At 39.9% G+C, this 17,370-nt stretch overlaps 1 protein-coding gene across 2 annotated transcripts in view; it reads right to left on the bottom strand.

Moving 5' to 3' along the window:
• Positions 1–17,370, bottom strand: part of LOC140199600 (myosin light chain kinase, smooth muscle-like) — a 356,925-nt gene that overhangs the window by 92,399 nt on the left and 247,156 nt on the right. For both annotated transcript variants that reach the window (XM_072261938.1, XM_072261940.1), the window contains exons 14-18: positions 15,976–16,222; positions 11,901–11,981; positions 10,755–11,554; positions 10,215–10,331; positions 9,626–9,712 (exon numbers count right to left, since the gene is read on the bottom strand). In XM_072261938.1, coding sequence (XP_072118039.1) covers positions 9,626–9,712; positions 10,215–10,331; positions 10,755–11,554; positions 11,901–11,981; positions 15,976–16,222 — 1,332 coding nt within the window. The remainder of the gene's footprint in view (positions 1–9,625; positions 9,713–10,214; positions 10,332–10,754; positions 11,555–11,900; positions 11,982–15,975; positions 16,223–17,370) is intronic.

Here is a 17,370-nt window from a genome sequence, read left to right as displayed (position 1 = left end):
CTCCAGCATGAACTGGCTTCTTGGCTGAGGACTCACTTTCATGAATTTTAGTCCGCACGATTTGTCCTTTTTTTTTTTCTGCACATTGGTAATCTGGTGGTCTTTTTTAATGGGTTCTTTTGGGCTTCTTTGTTTCTGTGGCTGACTGTAAGATGATGAATTTCAAGGTTGAAGACAGTGCACATTAAATGTACTTCAAACCTTGAACTCTTCTTTTCCTCCAACTCCATTTTAAAAGAAAACGTAAAATTAATTTCCTTTAGATAAGATGAATCTTGTGAATCGGGGACCGACTGTGATATTATCACAAAGTGACCAAATATAAGTGAAACAAAACATCTGGCAGAGGGGAAACTGAGCCTTGTTGCTAGCATTTAAACTAAAGACAGGCATCATTGGCTTTGCATTATTTCTCTCTATTAAACTATTTAACTGAAAGATCATCTTCCATTTGAAGTGTCCATGTCATTAGCACTTTGGCCATGTAATATCTTTGGAATAGTTTAGTGAACTAACTTTGCCTTTTGCTCACATTTTGTGGGGGCATGTAAAGATTAAAAATACTTCTTCAGATATGTCCTTTTTTGGTCGTATTGAAAACAGTAATAAAAATCTACCAGAGAAGTGCTAGAATACACAATTTGTGCAACTCTCAACCTACCGTCCAAAAATATTTCAGGGAATTCTTAGCAGTTATTTCACAGCCATTAACACCACAGCACTTCACAATTAAATAGGGAGCTCATTTCTGCTTTGAAACAAAGAAACATTCTGTGTATTATAAACATGAGAAATTCTGCAGATGCTGGACATCCAAAGCCACACACACAAAATGCTGGAGGAACTCAGCAGGCCAGGCAGCATGTATGGATTCTTGAGGGAAGGTCTCAGCCCAAAACATCAACTTTTTATTCCATAGACAATAACACCAAAAGATTTAGGAGTGGAATTAGGCCATTTGGCCTGTCAAATCTGCTCTCTCATTTCACCCATGGCAGATCCATTTCCCTCTCTGCCTCAGTCTCATGCCTTCTCTCCATATCCCTTCATGCCCTGACTTATCAAGAATCTATCAACCCGTGCTTTAAATGCACACAATGACTTGGTCTCCACAGTCGCCTGTGGGAAAGAATTCCATAGATTCACCATTCTCGGGCCAAACAAATTCTTCCTCCTCTCTGCTCTAAATAGATATCCCTCTTTTCTGAGGTTGTGCCCTCTTGTCCCACACTCCCCCACCATAGAAAACATCCACTCTATAAAGGCCTTTCAACATTCGACAGGTTTCAATGAGAACTCCCTCATTCTTCTGAATTCAAGTAAGTGCAGGCCCAGAGCCACCAAACAATCCTCGTATGATGAACCTTTCAATCCTGGACTTATTTTTGTGAACCTCCTTTGACCCTCTCCAATGTCAGCACATCATTTCTTAAGTAAGAACCCCACACTGCTCACTATACTCCAAGTGAGGCCTCAGTGGTGTTTCATTAGGACTCAACATTATATCCTTGCTTTTATACTCTAGTCCTCGCGAAATGAATGCTAACATCACATTTGTCATCCTCATCACCGACTCAACCTGCAAATTAACCTTTAAGGAATCCTGCACAAGGACCCCCAAATCCCTTTGCATCTCAGAGTTTTTAAAATTTTTTCTCCATTTAGAAAATAGTCTACACTTTTATTTCTTCTACCAAAATGTATCACCATATACTGTATTCCATCTGCCACTTCTTTGACCCTTCTCCTAGTACTTCTGTAGCCTCTCTGCTTCCTCAACACTACCTGCCCTTCCACTTATCTTGGTACCATCCTCAACTTGACCACAAAGCCATCAATTCCATCATCCAAATCATAATGTAAAAAGAAGTGGTTCCAACACAGACCCCTGTAGAACACCACTAGTCTCCAGCAGCCAACCAGAAAAACCTCCCTTTATTCCCACTCTTTGCCTCCTGCCAATCAGCCATTCCTTTATCCATTCTAGAATCTTTCCTCTGATACCATATGTTCTTATATTGTTATCAGCCTTATTTGTGACACCTTGTCAAAGGTCTTCTGAAAATCCAAATACACAATGTCCACCAAATCTCCTTTGCCTATCCTGCGTGTTATTTCTTTAAAGAATTCCAACAGATTTGTCAGGCAAGATTTTCCCTTCAGGAAAATATTTCCATATATTAAGAGAGGTTATATATGTAATGATTAAACTATGGAGTTTAGGTCAATGGTTCAGAGAAAGTATGAACTTAAAAAGAAAAATCTGATTCAATGTGGCATTGCTAGGTGAGACTACACCCCTCCTGTAGGATATGGAATGCACATGGGCCAGGTTCCTGTTCTTGGCACTACATAACCAATGCACAACCAGTTGGGAGGTCCACGCCTGAGCCTCCGTTATGTTCTTGTATGCCATTGTTGGTTGTATTTGCACAGACAAGTCAACCGAGAGATGGAATTACAATCAGGCGATCTACCTCACCAGGAGTGATCACAATTCCTGAGTCATTCCAGTTTGTTAATTTGTTTCTTTGAAATTTCATTTGGGCTGTATTAAACTAATACAGCATGGAACAGGCTCTTCAACACAATTTGTCCATGGAGACCTAGGTGCCTATTTAAGCTAAACTGGTTTGCCTGAGTTAGGTAAATATCCCTCTTGATCTTTCCCTTCAATGTGCTTCCTGAAATATCATTTTAATGTTGTTATTTAATTAATTTATTAATTTATTTATTGAGATACAGTGCAGAGCAGGCCCTGCTGTCCCATTCAAGCTGTGCCATCTGGCAAACCTCAATTTAACCCTAGCCTAATCACAGGTCAATTTACAATGACCAATTAACCTTGTTCCTTTTTACTGTGGGAAGAAACAGGAGCACCCAGGGGAAATCCACAGGGAGAACGTCCAAACTCCTTACAAGCATTGGCTGGAATTGAACTTGCGTCACTGGTATTGTAAAGTGTTGTGCTAACCACTATTCTACTGTGCTGCCCCTCTTTATCCCCCTCTACTTGGCAGTTTGTTCCATGTATTCACCACCCTCTGCATGAAGAAGTTCTGCGTCAGGTCCTTTTTAATTGCACTTCTACACTCCCCCACCGATCATAAAAACATTGAAGATGATGGATTGGGCATGTAAGGAGAAGTGAGGCCAACCGCAACATCAAGACAGCACCTCATTGGCACAGTAGAGGCAGAAATGAGGACACTGAACCCCACCTGGGACACAATAGAGAAGATGGCCAAGGACGGACAGAGATGGGGGACCTTCATTGTTGCCCTAAGTGCCAGTGGCGTGAGAGGCAGTAAATAATTTCTCATCTTAGACCTATGCTCTTTAAATCTGTCTCCCTTTCGCTGGGAATATGTGAATTCACCCTGTCTGTGTCCCTTTCACCCTACCCATGCCCCAAAGAAGTAGGAAGATCGTTCAAGTTTATTGCCATCTGACTGTACATACATCACATACAGCACATAGAACAAAATACTACCACAAATAAGTTAAGACAATATAATTCCAAATGCATGTAGTGTGCAGCACAGGTAAACCGTAAACAGTTTAGTAACCAGTAAACTGCTCAATGTCCTAGTAACGAGACCTTACTGGTGGCAGGGTATCTCATAGCCCGAGCGAAGAAGCTATTACCCAGTCTGGCAATCCTAGTCCTGATGCTCCTCTATTTCTTTCTTAATGGTAGTGGGTCAAAGAGATTGTGTGATGGGTGGTAGGGATCTTCAACAATGCTTCTGGCCCTTCGTATAGCATCTCATGGAAAATATCACTAATAGGATGGAGAGAGACACCGGTGATCCTCTCAGCAGATTTTTCTATCCTCTGTAAGGTCTTGCAGTCCTTGCAGCTTCTGTAACACACAATGATGCAGGCAGACAGGACAATCTCGATGGTGCACTTGTGCAGAGCTTTTAGAATGACGACGGGGGCCTTGCAAACCTCAATCTCCTCAGACGCTGCTGTGCCTTATTGACTAATGAGGATATGCTGTGGGTCCAAGACAGGTCGTCCATATGTACACACCAAGTAATTTTGTGCTCTTCACCTTCTCCATGGCAGAACCATTGCTGTGCAATTGAGAGTGGTTGGTTAAAAAGTGATCAAGCCGTATGAAAATTTGCTTGCAAATTTCAATTGCATCAAATTTCAATTGCAAGTATTCTATTCAAAGAAGTGCTTCACGTTAGTCAAACGAAGAAGGAATTCAAGAAAATATCAATGGAGAGTATTGGCTAGGCTGAAAATGGAACTCAATCTGGAGGGAAGTTAGGTAATATCTTATTCGGGGGGCAGGGGGAGCATACAAAAGGAGATTCATAAATAACAGGAAACAGAAAGTACGGAAAATATCTAAGGATTCTTGAAGTGCTTGTTCATAGCCCCTTAAAGGTAGCAGAACAGAAAAGTAAGGTGGTTAGGAAAGCATTCGGGATACTCTGGTGGTTAAGGAAGATAACACAAGAACAGACTCATGCTCGAACTGTTTACAACATAACTACACCCGTGTGTAGTTCTCAGAAAGCTTGTGAAAGTCAGAAGGGAATTTCAAACAGAGGAGATTCTGCAGTTGCTGGAAATCCAGAGTAATACACTCAGCATTTTGGAGGAACTCAGCGGATCAGGCAGCACCTATGGACAGGACTAAGCAGTCAACGTTTCTGGCTGAGGCCCTTCATCAGGTCTAGAAAGGAAGGGAGAAGCCAGAATAACAAAGTGGGGGAGTAAAAACTAGAAGGAATATTCTAGAGGGCAATAAAATAGAATACTTATAAAATATTTATATTGAAGAATAGAATATAGATGGGAACAGAAGGGACATTGCTAAGACATAGAATTTTACTATGAGGAAAAACTGGCTGAGCAGAAATAGTTTCCACCGAATCAGCAAAAGCTAAATAAATATTTGATTGAGGTGTATAAAATTACTTCAGAGTGGCAAAAGAAGCTATTTTCCTTATCGGTCGATAACTGAAAGATGGTTTTGAGAGGAGCAAAGGAACAATTTTTCATCCCAAGGACTGTGGAGGCCTGGAGCTTACAATGTTTAAGAGAGAGATTGCAGATGCCCTCATCATACATTGGATGAGTGCTTCATGTTGCAAAAGAGACAGGGCTAACTAGACAAAGAAATGAAAATTTGGAACAGGCTGGAAAGATTCTTTTATTTACCAGTATTGCTTAGATGCACCAAATGTTCTCCCACTGCGCAGATAATCTCCACTTTTCACTGAAGGTGTCATTGCACCCATTCTGGAAATAGCACAGCATAGTTTCAACCTTCTGCAGTGATGGTGCTGTAGTACAGTGGTTTCCAACTTCTTTTACCCCACGGACCCCTACCGTTAATTGACAGGTATAACACAGATGAAGTGAAGGTCTTTCTCTTTGAAGGGATATTGAACAGTTAAATGTACTAAAACATGTTTGATAATATTGGTCAATGGCTGATACCTTTTCAATGCGCATTTTTTTTTGCCAATAAAGCCATTCTAAACAGTTTTTCATTTGAACAGAAATACAATTTCCACATGAATTAAGATTTGTTACACCATAAAGCTGTCCAACTGTTGCTATACAAGGTTAATTCTGCAATCCTGTGTTTCCAGAGAACAGTGCAATTGGATTAATGTGCTTAGAGTCAGGGCTACAGGTAGGAAGTCAACAGAAGAGGTGTGTCCTAGATTATTGAAGAAATAGCAGAACACTAATGTTCTGATGATGATCTTAGCTCTTTTTTCACTCTTTACATTTGTTAGTATTTCCAGCGTTTACTGTTTTTATTCCAGATTTCCATTGTGAGCAGATTTGTGGATTCCTGGTTGCCTAACTAGATTGAGCTGTTTAGACCATATGATCGTAAGACTGAAGAGCAGAATTTAGCTATCTACCCATCAAGTCTGCTCCACCATTTCATCATGGCTGATCTACTTTCTTCTCAGCCCCAAACTCCCACCTTCTCCCAGTATCCCTTCATGCCCTAACTAATCAAGAATCTAACAGCCTCTGCATTAAATGTACCCAATGACTTGGCCTCCACAGCCGCCTGTGGCAATGAATTCCACAAGTTCACCACTCTCTGGCAAAGAAAAGTCCCCCTCATCTCCATTCTGAATGGACGCCCCTCTGAATTCCTAGACTCCCCCACCATAGAAGACATCCTCTCCACACCCACTCTGTTGAGACCTTTCAACAGTTGTTCGGTTTAGTGCAGTAACACAGGGAACTTTCAAAAGACGCCCAAACAACAGCATGATAGTCCAACCAATAAAATAAAAAATGCAATTAAAAATACTGAGTGGATACTAAATACTAAATTCGCTGAAGGTTAAATGGCAAAGAGTTACAGTGAATAGTCAATAAACTGTCAGAGTGGGGGCAGCTGTGAGATGACCACTGTATAGTTTGAGTCACCACATTACCGGGAAGACTTGATGCACTGCAGAGACTGCAGAGGGGATTTATGAGGATGCTGTCAGGACCAGAACATTCTAGCTATGAGAAAAAGTTGTTTTCTTTAAGAAGAGGCCATTAGGGGGATTTTTCCGAGATTTATAAAATTATGAGGGATTTAGTTAGAGTGATTTGGAACAACCTATTTATCTTAGCTGAGGGATCAAAATAAGTGGATGTACTGTAGGTAGAAAATATGCAATAGGAGGCTGGGAAGGGAAGATAAGAAAACATATTTTCACCCAGGGGGCAGTAAGGGTCTGGAACTTACTATCCAAAAGAGTGCTAGACGTGAATTTGTAGTGGTGGATAATCATATATGGTTCTTTTTCCAACAGGGATTGACATGACTGACACGCCCTCCAGGGTCATAATGTTTCCATGGTTTTCTGATGTTCCTCAGAGATCAGTTTCAGAGTCACATCTCTCTTACTGGATATTCAGGGTGCAAGTTCAAAGTTCACAGGCGACACAAAATCCTGACAGTCTTCAAGCAATGTGAGAATGATCAAAGAATGGAATTTAATACAGGAAGATGTTAAATCATTCACTTCTGTCACAAGACTGAGGGACACTGGATAAATAAGTTGGTTTAACTTATTGAATGGATGTCTTCAAAGTTCAAAGTAAGTTTATCAAAGTACGTATGTGTCACAATATACAACCCTGAGATTCATTTTCTGGTGGGAATTCTCAAAAAACCATTTTAGAATCAATAGTAGACCACACCCAACAGAATGGACAACCAGTGTGCGAAAGACAACAAACTGCAAATGCAAAACAATAAAAAAAAGGAATAAATATTGAGAACATGCCATGAAGAGTCTTTGAAAGTAAGCCCACCCTAGGTTGTGGGAACAGTTCAGTGATAGGGCAAGTGAAGTGGAGTGAGGTTATCCCCTCTGGTTCAGGAGCCTGATGGTTGAGGGGTAGTAACTGTTCCTGAACCTGGTGGTGAAAGTTCTGAGGCCCCTGCATCTTCTTCCTGATGGCAGCAGTGAAAGGAGAGCATGACCTGGGCGGCTGGAGAGGGTCCCTGTTGATGGATGCTGCTTTCCTGCAACAATGCTCCATGTAGATGTTCTCAATAGTGGGGAGGGCTTTGCCTGCGATGGACTAGGCGGTATCCATTACTTTTTGTAGGATTTTCTGTTCAAGGGCTTTGGGGTTTCCATTTGGGCTGTGAAGCAGCCAGTCAAATATACTCTCCACCACATATCTATAGAAGTTTGTCAAAGTTTCAGATATCATGCCAGATCTTCGCAAACTTCTAACGTGGTACTGATGTGGTTTCTTCATAATTGCACTTATGTGCTGAACCAAGGACAGATCCTCTGAAATGATAACACCGAGGAACTTAAAGTCGCTGACTCTCTCCACCTCTGATCCCCTGATGAGGACTGGCTCATGGATCTTCAGTCTTCTCCTCTTGAGGTCAATAATCAGCTGCTCAGTCTTGCTGACATTGAATAAGAGGTTGTTCTAATGGAACCACTCAGCCAGTTTTTCAATCTCTCTCCTGTACGCTGATTCATCGCCACCTTTGATTCAGCCAACGACAGTGTTCCCGTCAGCAAACTTAAATATGGCATTGGAGCTGTACTTGGCTACTCAGTCATAAGTGTAAAGCGAATAGAGCTTGTACAGTAAGGTGAACTCTTGACTTCACAATCTAACTTGTCGTGACTTTGCACTTTATTACCTGCCTGCTCTGCACTCTGTATCTGTAACTGTAACACTAAGTCTGCATTTCTCTTGTACTTCCTCAATACACTGATGTGTTGAAACGTTCCGCATGGGTGGCATGCAAAATGAAATTGTCACTGTACTTCAGTACATTTGACAATAATAAACCAATATACCAGTAATTTTAATGGGGTACAAGAAGGGAAAGACTCAAAGATATGAACGAACAAACTTTTGAAGGAAAGGTAATATGTTGAGTAACCTGATAAAAGCATTTGTTAGTCCTAGGTTTGAAAAGAGCAAAAGAAAACATAAATGAGGATGTTTTACTAAATTGCGTGAAATATTCATTAATCTCACCTGGATTATTTATTCATCACACTTTATGGAGGCTGGCAAAGCTTCAGGAAAAGTGCAGAAGTTATTCACCAGAATGATACTGTGGATTTGGAACTTTTGTGTTCTGGACAAACTGAAGAAGCTGTGGTTGTTCCCTTTGGGACATGGAAATGTTGAGTGGAATTTTGATGGAGGTGTTCAAACTGATGAATGAGTTCAATGGATTAAATATGGGAAATTTTCCGAGACAAATGGATCAGTAGTCAATGGATCACAATTTAAGGTGACTAGGGAAACAAAAACTTGAATGAGGAAAGAACAGCTTCCACCATGCAAGCTGTGATCTGGAAGGTACTGCCTGAAGAGAGTCAGGAAATTTGATAAATAGTTTAACAGAAAACCATTTTAAGGAGTAAGAGCCAAGCTGTAAGATCAATTTGCTAGCTTCACTAAAGAACAGTACAGGGGCAATGGGCCAATAGACCTCCTTCTACGCTCCATAATTCTATTATTCATTTATTTTGAAATAAACGAAGTACTTAATGTAAACATGTTTCATTATTTAGTCCATGAATGTCATGAACTTGCTCGGTTAAAATTCATCATAATTTAGAACAGCTCAACATAGGTTATATAAGTTTGAACCTGGAGTTATTAATATAATGTAGAAAAGTAATGTTACTTCCAATGCCACAGAGAAACAAATTATGCTGGTATCCCCTTTCTTTTTAAAGACCTCCGCTTAAGATTATTTATGAACTCTATAAAAGAATAATATCCCTACTTGAAAAGTCTTTAAAAGAAATAAACATTTTACATTAAAAAATTCTCATCCACATTTGTATCTTTTTCAAAAAAAGTACATTTTAATTCATAAGATTAAGAAGAAAATATGGAGTCTGGACAGTTAACTTCAAACTGCTCTACATTAGCTTTTGATATTTAGCATTCATAGCATACTTTGTGCTACAATTTAGAAATTCTCATATCCTGCGCCAAAGGTTAAACCAACATAATATATCACCATCACAGATGACATCTTCTTTAGCGAATAGTCTACAATTAATGGGAAAATAGCTGAAAGCCCAATCCATTCCTTATTTGGAAACAGGTTGGATAAATTATCTTTACTTACCACAATCTGTTTCTGAAGTGGGACTAGGAATGGATTTTGTCTTTGACTTTTTCTCAGTGGGTTTAGGAGTATTTGGTTCAGCTACATCTGAAATACAACAATTATAAGATAATTTGGACTGAATGACAAATAACATTCTGTTCTGCTTTGCTCTGCTTTATTTGAGTAGTAGAAAACATATTGTTTTGAAGATAACTTTTCTTAAGTCAAAAACAATGTTGCATAATGAATCCAATTTTATTTTAATTGGTTGTTTGGAAACACTGAGGAAGTTGCCTAATTTTTTGAGTATATCATGACAATTTTACGTCAAGAAATTACTTTTTCACACGTTTCATTAATATGCTATGATATTTTAGCCATCTTACATATAATTGCTAAAAGTCACTTCTATTCGGTCCAGTAATGTTGAATGTTGATCTTAAGGGAGCATTTTTTTTCTTGCATAGGCATTTTGCTTCTGATACAGACTAGTGGAAGGAATTTTGTTTTTAGTTGTTCCAGTTTAATGACAGGAAGAAAAGACAAACAACATTGCATGAGGGGAATGTTTTTCATTGTGAGTTCTCAGGCTGCCGAATGCTCTTACCAACCACAGTAACCGAGCAAGTACACTCCACTTTCCCTGCAGAGTTCTCAGCAATGCATCTGTACTGGCCTTCATCTTCAGGCAGAATCTCCTCAATTGTAAGTGTACAAAGTGACCCTGACACAAATAAAAGCTGATGAGAGTTCACTAGCCACATGGATTTTAAACTATGATTCAAATATACTTCAACCTTTACACGCTTTCTGAGGTCATATTAATTAACTCCAGATTTATATGGAAAAAACCATCTAAGCTCTGCAAAAGACTATTACAATAAGGTCATAAAATTTGCTTTAAATATTCTTTTCAGATTATATTACTGGTGTGTAATGTCAAAGAAAAAAGTAACCCACAAATATCTTGCCCAGCCCTTTAAAAGATTGAATGAAGGTAAAAGTTCTGTTAGTAAGTTAGTCAATGTAACTTAATTAATAAATTCTACGAAAAAAGTTAATTTTAATTGTAAGCACGATGTGCTGATTTTAGGTATATCTGTTAGGAATTATCTTAAAACTCTCTCTAATTTTGTAAGTTAGTTACCTTCTTGAGACACATTAATGAACTTGGACGACTTGATAGCTTTTCCATTTATAGTCCAGGTGACCACAGGGGGTGGGTTGGCCACTACCCGGCATTGCAACAATAAACGTTCACCATCTGTTATCTGAGTATCCTTTAATGTTTCCTTGAAGACAGGTGCACTGTCTGTGCTCTCAGATTTCTCCTCAATTAGCCCACCATCAACAAATGAACATCCATCTTTACAATCACCACCATCGTTTAAAGCCACTTTTACAGGCTGATTGCTGTCAGAATTGTTACTTGTTCCTTTTTCAGTGGAAGTTTTCTTCTTTGAGTCCAGAGCACTCCTGAAGTCAGGCTGTGCTTGCTTTGGTGTGATCACTTCTTGCGGTGAAGTTTTGGAAATGTTCTTTTTACCCAAGACTGCCCGGAAATCTATCTGTTGGGGGCTTGAAATTTTCTTTTCTTCTTCAAAAGAATTAGTTGCTTTAACATGTCTGGACAGAGAGTCTCGGAAGTTCATCTGCTCTGCTGACCGTTCCTTCAGTTCCTCTTCGGAAAAGCTCTTGGTGATAACTTTCTTCCCCAGAACACAGCGGAAGTCTTTCTGCTCAGCCTCCTGCTCTTTGAGTTGCTCTGCAGACTGCTCTTTGGTTTCGACTTTTCTCCTAAGTACTCCACGGAATGTTTGATCGTTGTTAGTGTTTGCTTTAGTTTCTGCAATACTCTTCTTGACACTACCCCGTCTATCAAAATCCTCTATGCCATCACTGGAACCCTCCTCCTTTTCAGAGATGCTGACATTCAGTTGCGCCTTACTGCCACCAGCAATGAAAGGAAAGAATTAAAAGGAGGTTAGTTTGGAAGCTGGAGAACAGCTCCAGGCTTGACACAAGAATGTTTATAAAAGGGAAAGGCTTATTACACGAATACAATCTATTGCTATACTACATCACTGATGACTTCAATGACCATGTAAGGGCATAAAAAAAAAGTGAGACAGACTGCTTGGTCTATACACTATGGCACAGCTGTGTGATGTAAACAATTTCTTTGGACACTTTTGGGGATTAGTTTTGAATCTTTTCCAAACTGGACTAACTGATTTCAGTATAGGCAGTGCAAAAATAGAACTGTCCCAAGCAATGTGGGAATCATACTTACTCTTCCTTCGCGTCTTCTCGGGAAAGGGAGAATTCTTTGACCACCAGGGACACATGACAGCTGCACTTGCCAACCTGGTTCCTGATGTTGATGTAAAAGAAATAAAATGAGAAAAGAAGTTAGGTTCAATAATGCATGGAAAACATACAACAAGAATGAACAGGATGTAACAAAAGCTTTTTTCAACTCTGAATCTTTCTGTTTAAATGAAGAGATTATAAATACTTGCTATCTCTCAATCACTGTAAACAACATCCATGCAGAGCAGCTAGTGCATAAATATTTGACTGCTTATCAAAGGAAAATAATCCTTCTGCAATTAGCTGAATCAGATTTGTGCAAGGGGATACTCTCAGGCTGTTCTCTTCCCTAGCAAAAGAAATAAACTCTGAGACCAAGTGTTTTATGGATTAACAATTAAAAGTAACAAGGGATAGGCCCATCAACAACCTCTGTCTTTCTGAACTGCTCAGTAAGATTAAAAGATCACAAGAAACAGAAGCACTTGGTTTTCCCCGCCGCTCTACTATTCAGTATCGTTGCTATGGTTGTTAGCTTCATCTCCACTTTTATGTCTGACCTCCGTAACCCTTCACTCTCATTTGTCTCAACCTTTAATTTACATAATTACTTCACAACTGCAGCTCTCTGAAATGGCTGACAACACAGTCAGGGAAGGACTGAGTTCGAGCTGTCGCTCTCCTTGATGCTGATGGAGGATGTTTCTGCAATTCCAAGACATACGTGGTTATTGGTGAGGATTATAATTTCTATTGGTCTCCTTCAGTTTCTCAGTCTTTTCTTGTTGTCGAATTGCAGGCGGGTGATATGTCACATTTTTGGTTGTGGGAGGGGTTAGGTGTTTGATGTTAATGTTGCAGTCTTTTTGCGTGGGAAGAACTTGGGGGATAGGGGCTTGATTTTTAGCTACTGTGTCTGGGTGTGCGATCTGTTAGTTTTTATGTGAGGGAGCGATTGCTGGTTTGGGGATTGCGAATTTCGTTTCTTCTTTTTCATGCGGGAGGAAGGCCTCAATATCTTCCATGGCTTTTTTGTATTTTATGGCTATCTAGAGAAGGTGAATCTCATAGTTGTATTCTATGTACATACTTTGATAATGAAATGAGCCTTTGAACCTTTGAAGGCCCCATATTCAATCATTGCTAACCTTGCTTATGCTTGGACAATGGTTAAGATTTTGTACAAGATTTGGGGATATTTCAGTATTGTCCAGTAGCACTGTGTGACACTGCATCAGAACTATGAGGAAGAGTTGATTGAGGAAGAGCTGATTGATTCATGAAGATCTGTTTCGTAACCGCCAATCTTTAAGGATTTCTTGATTTCAGTATGAAGTATGACTGCAATGAGTAATAGTGAGGGAACTATATGGTTGAAAATGTAAACTCTGCCATTTGTTTATTTTTTGACAAGTCAACTAGCTTTATAGCTGTGCAGTTCTAAAATTGGAACGATAAACTCACTATACTTTAAGGCGATCTATCAAAATTCAGCAGTAATGCAAACATGTGGGAAGCCCTATTGGTGGAGGAGGCGGCTTGTGGCAACAATCACTTGCACTTTATGGTAAAATGTCCCCTTGGTAAAGCTTACTGGCTGATTTTTGTCCCATTAAAAATCCTTGGTTAGGCCCTCAAGACCTGGTACAGTTCATGTGCTCTGTTATTCACCCAAATGAAATTAGGAGAGGGTGCCCATTTCCCTAATAAAGCAAGTGTAGGTGTTAAAAAACCAATGCAAGGTGCCTTCCCCAGCCACAGCAAACTGACTCCCTTTTCTCAGGGGCAATGCAGGTGACCTTTGGATTTTCACTTCCTTCTCTATAATGTCAAAGCTATTTCCATACTTTGCAACACTATAGCTGTCTTTAAAGCAAATTTATCAGATGCATTCTTGTGATTTGTTTACATGCTTTCAAAATGAATTATTATTCTGATCTTTTTTTTGCTACACTTTTTTGACTCTTTCCAAAGGCACCAACTCTACTGTTGCACATCTCCAGAACGGTAACCTCATATAAAGGTTCACATGCAAATTGACAATGGGAAGATTGCACAGGAAATGCTGGACATTCACATCCCAACTCAGGAAATATGAGTCATACTGTCTTGAGCTTAACTGCGTAGGCATCTGACATTGGCTATCTGCGTTTTGCTTAGATGTAAACATGGGGCCACAAGGTGAGAAGCATTAACACAGGGAACCTTATTGAAAGCAGCAGTTTTAAACATGAGACTACCATGGTGTAAATAACTACTCAGTAGAACTGGGGAGTAATCAATACTTCTCCAATTGTGAATTGAATTTAGGCGTGCACGGTAGCACGGTGGTTAGCACAACAGTTTACAGTACCAGTGGCCCGGGTTCAGTTCCCGTCGCTGTCTGTAAAAAGTTGGTACACTCTCCCTGTGATTCTTCCATTCTAGTTCTGGTTTCCAAAGACTTACTGGTTGGTAAGTTAATTGGTCATTGTAAATTTTCCCATGATTCGGCCATGGCTTGAAGGGCCGGTAGGGCCTACTCCATGCTGAATGTCTTTAAGTAAATAAATGTTAATTTATGCATCAGCCGACCGATGGCGTAGTGGCATCCGCACTGGACTTCGAGGTGAGTGGTCCCTGGTTCGAACCTGGCTGGCTCCTTGCATGCTTTTCCATTCGTGCTGGGTTAGGCGTTGAGCTAGCAACTTGGCCTTGTAAAAACAGACAAAGGCCAAGGTTGCCCCCCAATGCACCACAACGTGCAAAGAGGAACAACAACAATTTATGCATGCGTGTGTCGATATAAAAGGAACTTTACATATTGGAAAACAAATAAAATTGCAGATGCTGAAATCTGGAGCAAAAACAGATGTAACAGAAGCAACACTATATATTCATTGGAAATCACTAAGGAGACACTGCACAGGATGGGCACCAGTATTCAATAATTATGTTAAGAACATGCATATTGTCTTTATCCATAGAAGAGGTTAAATTTCACTTCCTGCATATACACCTGCCCTCTATTTCACTCGGGTTAATATAGTAACACCAAGTTCAAGCACAGAAATCTTGTTGTAAATTCCAGGACTACGGTTATTTGTATTGCTATAGTGGCCAAGTAATTTCGCCCTGTCACGTTAAAGATTGCTTTCCTACCTCTAGTTATTCTGCCCTTTGTAGAGTCCCCTGGAAAATCAAATCAGCTGTAAACTTATTGGTTCCTATTGCAATGATCAGACTGGAGAAGATACTTGATCCTAGTGAAAGTTTTGGGTCTTTTGAGAAGCCTGTTTAAATTATAGGCTGTCTCTTATACCTTCTTAGTTCCAGTGGGACTTTTAAGGAAAGGCATTTCCTGTGCAATTTCCTCACAACTTGCCCTACTGATATGTGTTGAAGAAGAACTACGTGTGACCATCTAAATGAAATTTAAATCCAGTTGGTACACCTGCCAAACCAATCTGAGCACAAACTTTCTAGACTAATTGCAGTTCTCCTAGTTGAGCATTATAGTTACAACTGGAATATAAAAATGTAAGAAATAGAAGCAAGAGTAGGCTATTCAGCCCTTCCTGCCTGCCCTGCCACTCAAAGATTGATCTTGCTTGCCCTTTTACTTCTTTCTTGCCCTAATCTGTGTCCGCTGATTCCTTTACCATCTGTTGAAGTTTAGCTACAAAATACTGAGGAAGAACAATGCATTCAGTGTGGAAGCACCCTCAGAAGTTCAGTAACATCTTTCATACTTGCAGTAAATTAAGTTAAACAGATGGATACTTTGCACTACTTAGAAGAAAATAAGTACTTCATTTATGCCCAGTTGTGATTATTCCATAAAACCTTAAGATATAGGAGAAGAATTAGGCCATTCGGCCCATCGAGTTTGCTCAGCCATTTTATCATGACTGATCCATTTTCCTGTTCAGCCCCAGTCTCCCGCCTTCTCCCCAGTAAGACCATAAGATATAGGAGAAGAATTCCGCCATTTGTTCCATGAACAATGAAAACACAATAAAGATTTGCACAGCTTTAATTGCTAAAGACTTATAAAGAATGCATTGAAAACATACTTGAGCCGTATTTCGTATCGACCTGCATGGTGAAATTGGACGCTCTTGATGAATAGTGTAAACACATCGTCATTCTGAAGGATTCTGCATTCTTCATCAGTTACAACCTCCTTCCCATCTTTCATCCACTGCACAGTGGGGAATGGATCTCCAGCGATGGCACAAGAAACAAGGACACGTTCACCTAAAGATGAAGTTACAGCTTTCGGCTTGCTGATAAACCAAGGCTGTGTCCCATTTTGAGGCTCTGCAGAATGAGAGGAGATGTTTATGGTTTTTGTCTATGAGGAAATGATCATTTTATCATGCCATAGATACAGACGATTTCTGTACATGAGTACCATGCTATATAGTAGACAAGCCAAACTTGTAGAATTGTCCTCAAGTCCTTGATATCTCAGTTTGATCTCCAAGCAAACAAAACAATGGGATAGAAAAATCATTTTCTTCAGGGATTTGCACTGGGGCCACAAGTTTACATGAACAACATGCACATGTGGATTGGCGGCAGAATTTATAAATTTGCAGCAACCCCATAATTTAAAAATGTAGTTAATCTAAAAGGAAAGTATCAGTTTATAAGGAGTGAAGGAAAGTTTTGGGGAGATGCAAGAGGTTGATTTTTTTTTATACACAGGGAGTGGAAGGTGCTGGGACATCCTGCCTTTGACAACCCCCACCCATACTCTCCTCCAATCATCTTAAAATTATGCCCCTTGTATTAGTCATATGTTTTGTGACAGAAATACAGTCCAATGCATAAAATACACTATCAATTACAATAAGAAATATATATATTTATATTTAAAAATACACATATATATTTAATATACACATACAGAACTGTGCAAACATCTTAGGCACAAGATTTAGATTCCCAAGACTTTTGCACAGCACTGCAGTAATTTTATGTATTACACTGTACTGCTGCTGTAAAAAAAATTTCATGAGCTATGAGAATGATGATAAACTTGATTCTGAGGTGGGTCCCTATCGTGGACTGAGAGTGGGAAAGGGCAGGGAAAGGGGACTCATGGTTGGGCAAAGGGGAAAGGAAAGGGGAAAGAGCAGAAGCACCAAAGGGACATTCTGCAATGATCAACAAACCAATTGTTTGGAATCAAATGACACTGCCTGGTGTCTCAGGGCTGCGCGTGTCTGTATCTACACCACCCCCGCCTCTGGCACTCCTTCACTGCCACCTATCCCTCACCCCTCCCTGTGGTGCCCCATCCCACCATTCCCAACATCCTTTGCTCTTGCCAGATTTACAAACCCTCTCTCCATTCCACAGAGACAAATACAGTACTGAGCGAAAGTCTTATATACCCAAGACCTTTTGCACAGTACTGTATACTGTAAAGAAGAGAGCAGAATTATGAAGTAGTGTTTATA

Source organism: Mobula birostris, chromosome 6 (genome assembly GCF_030028105.1).
Source record: "Mobula birostris isolate sMobBir1 chromosome 6, sMobBir1.hap1, whole genome shotgun sequence".
Lineage (NCBI taxonomy): Eukaryota > Metazoa > Chordata > Chondrichthyes > Myliobatiformes > Myliobatidae > Mobula > Mobula birostris.
The sequence above is the reverse complement of the archived record's forward strand: the minus strand, read 5'-3'. Positions and strand labels throughout refer to the sequence as shown.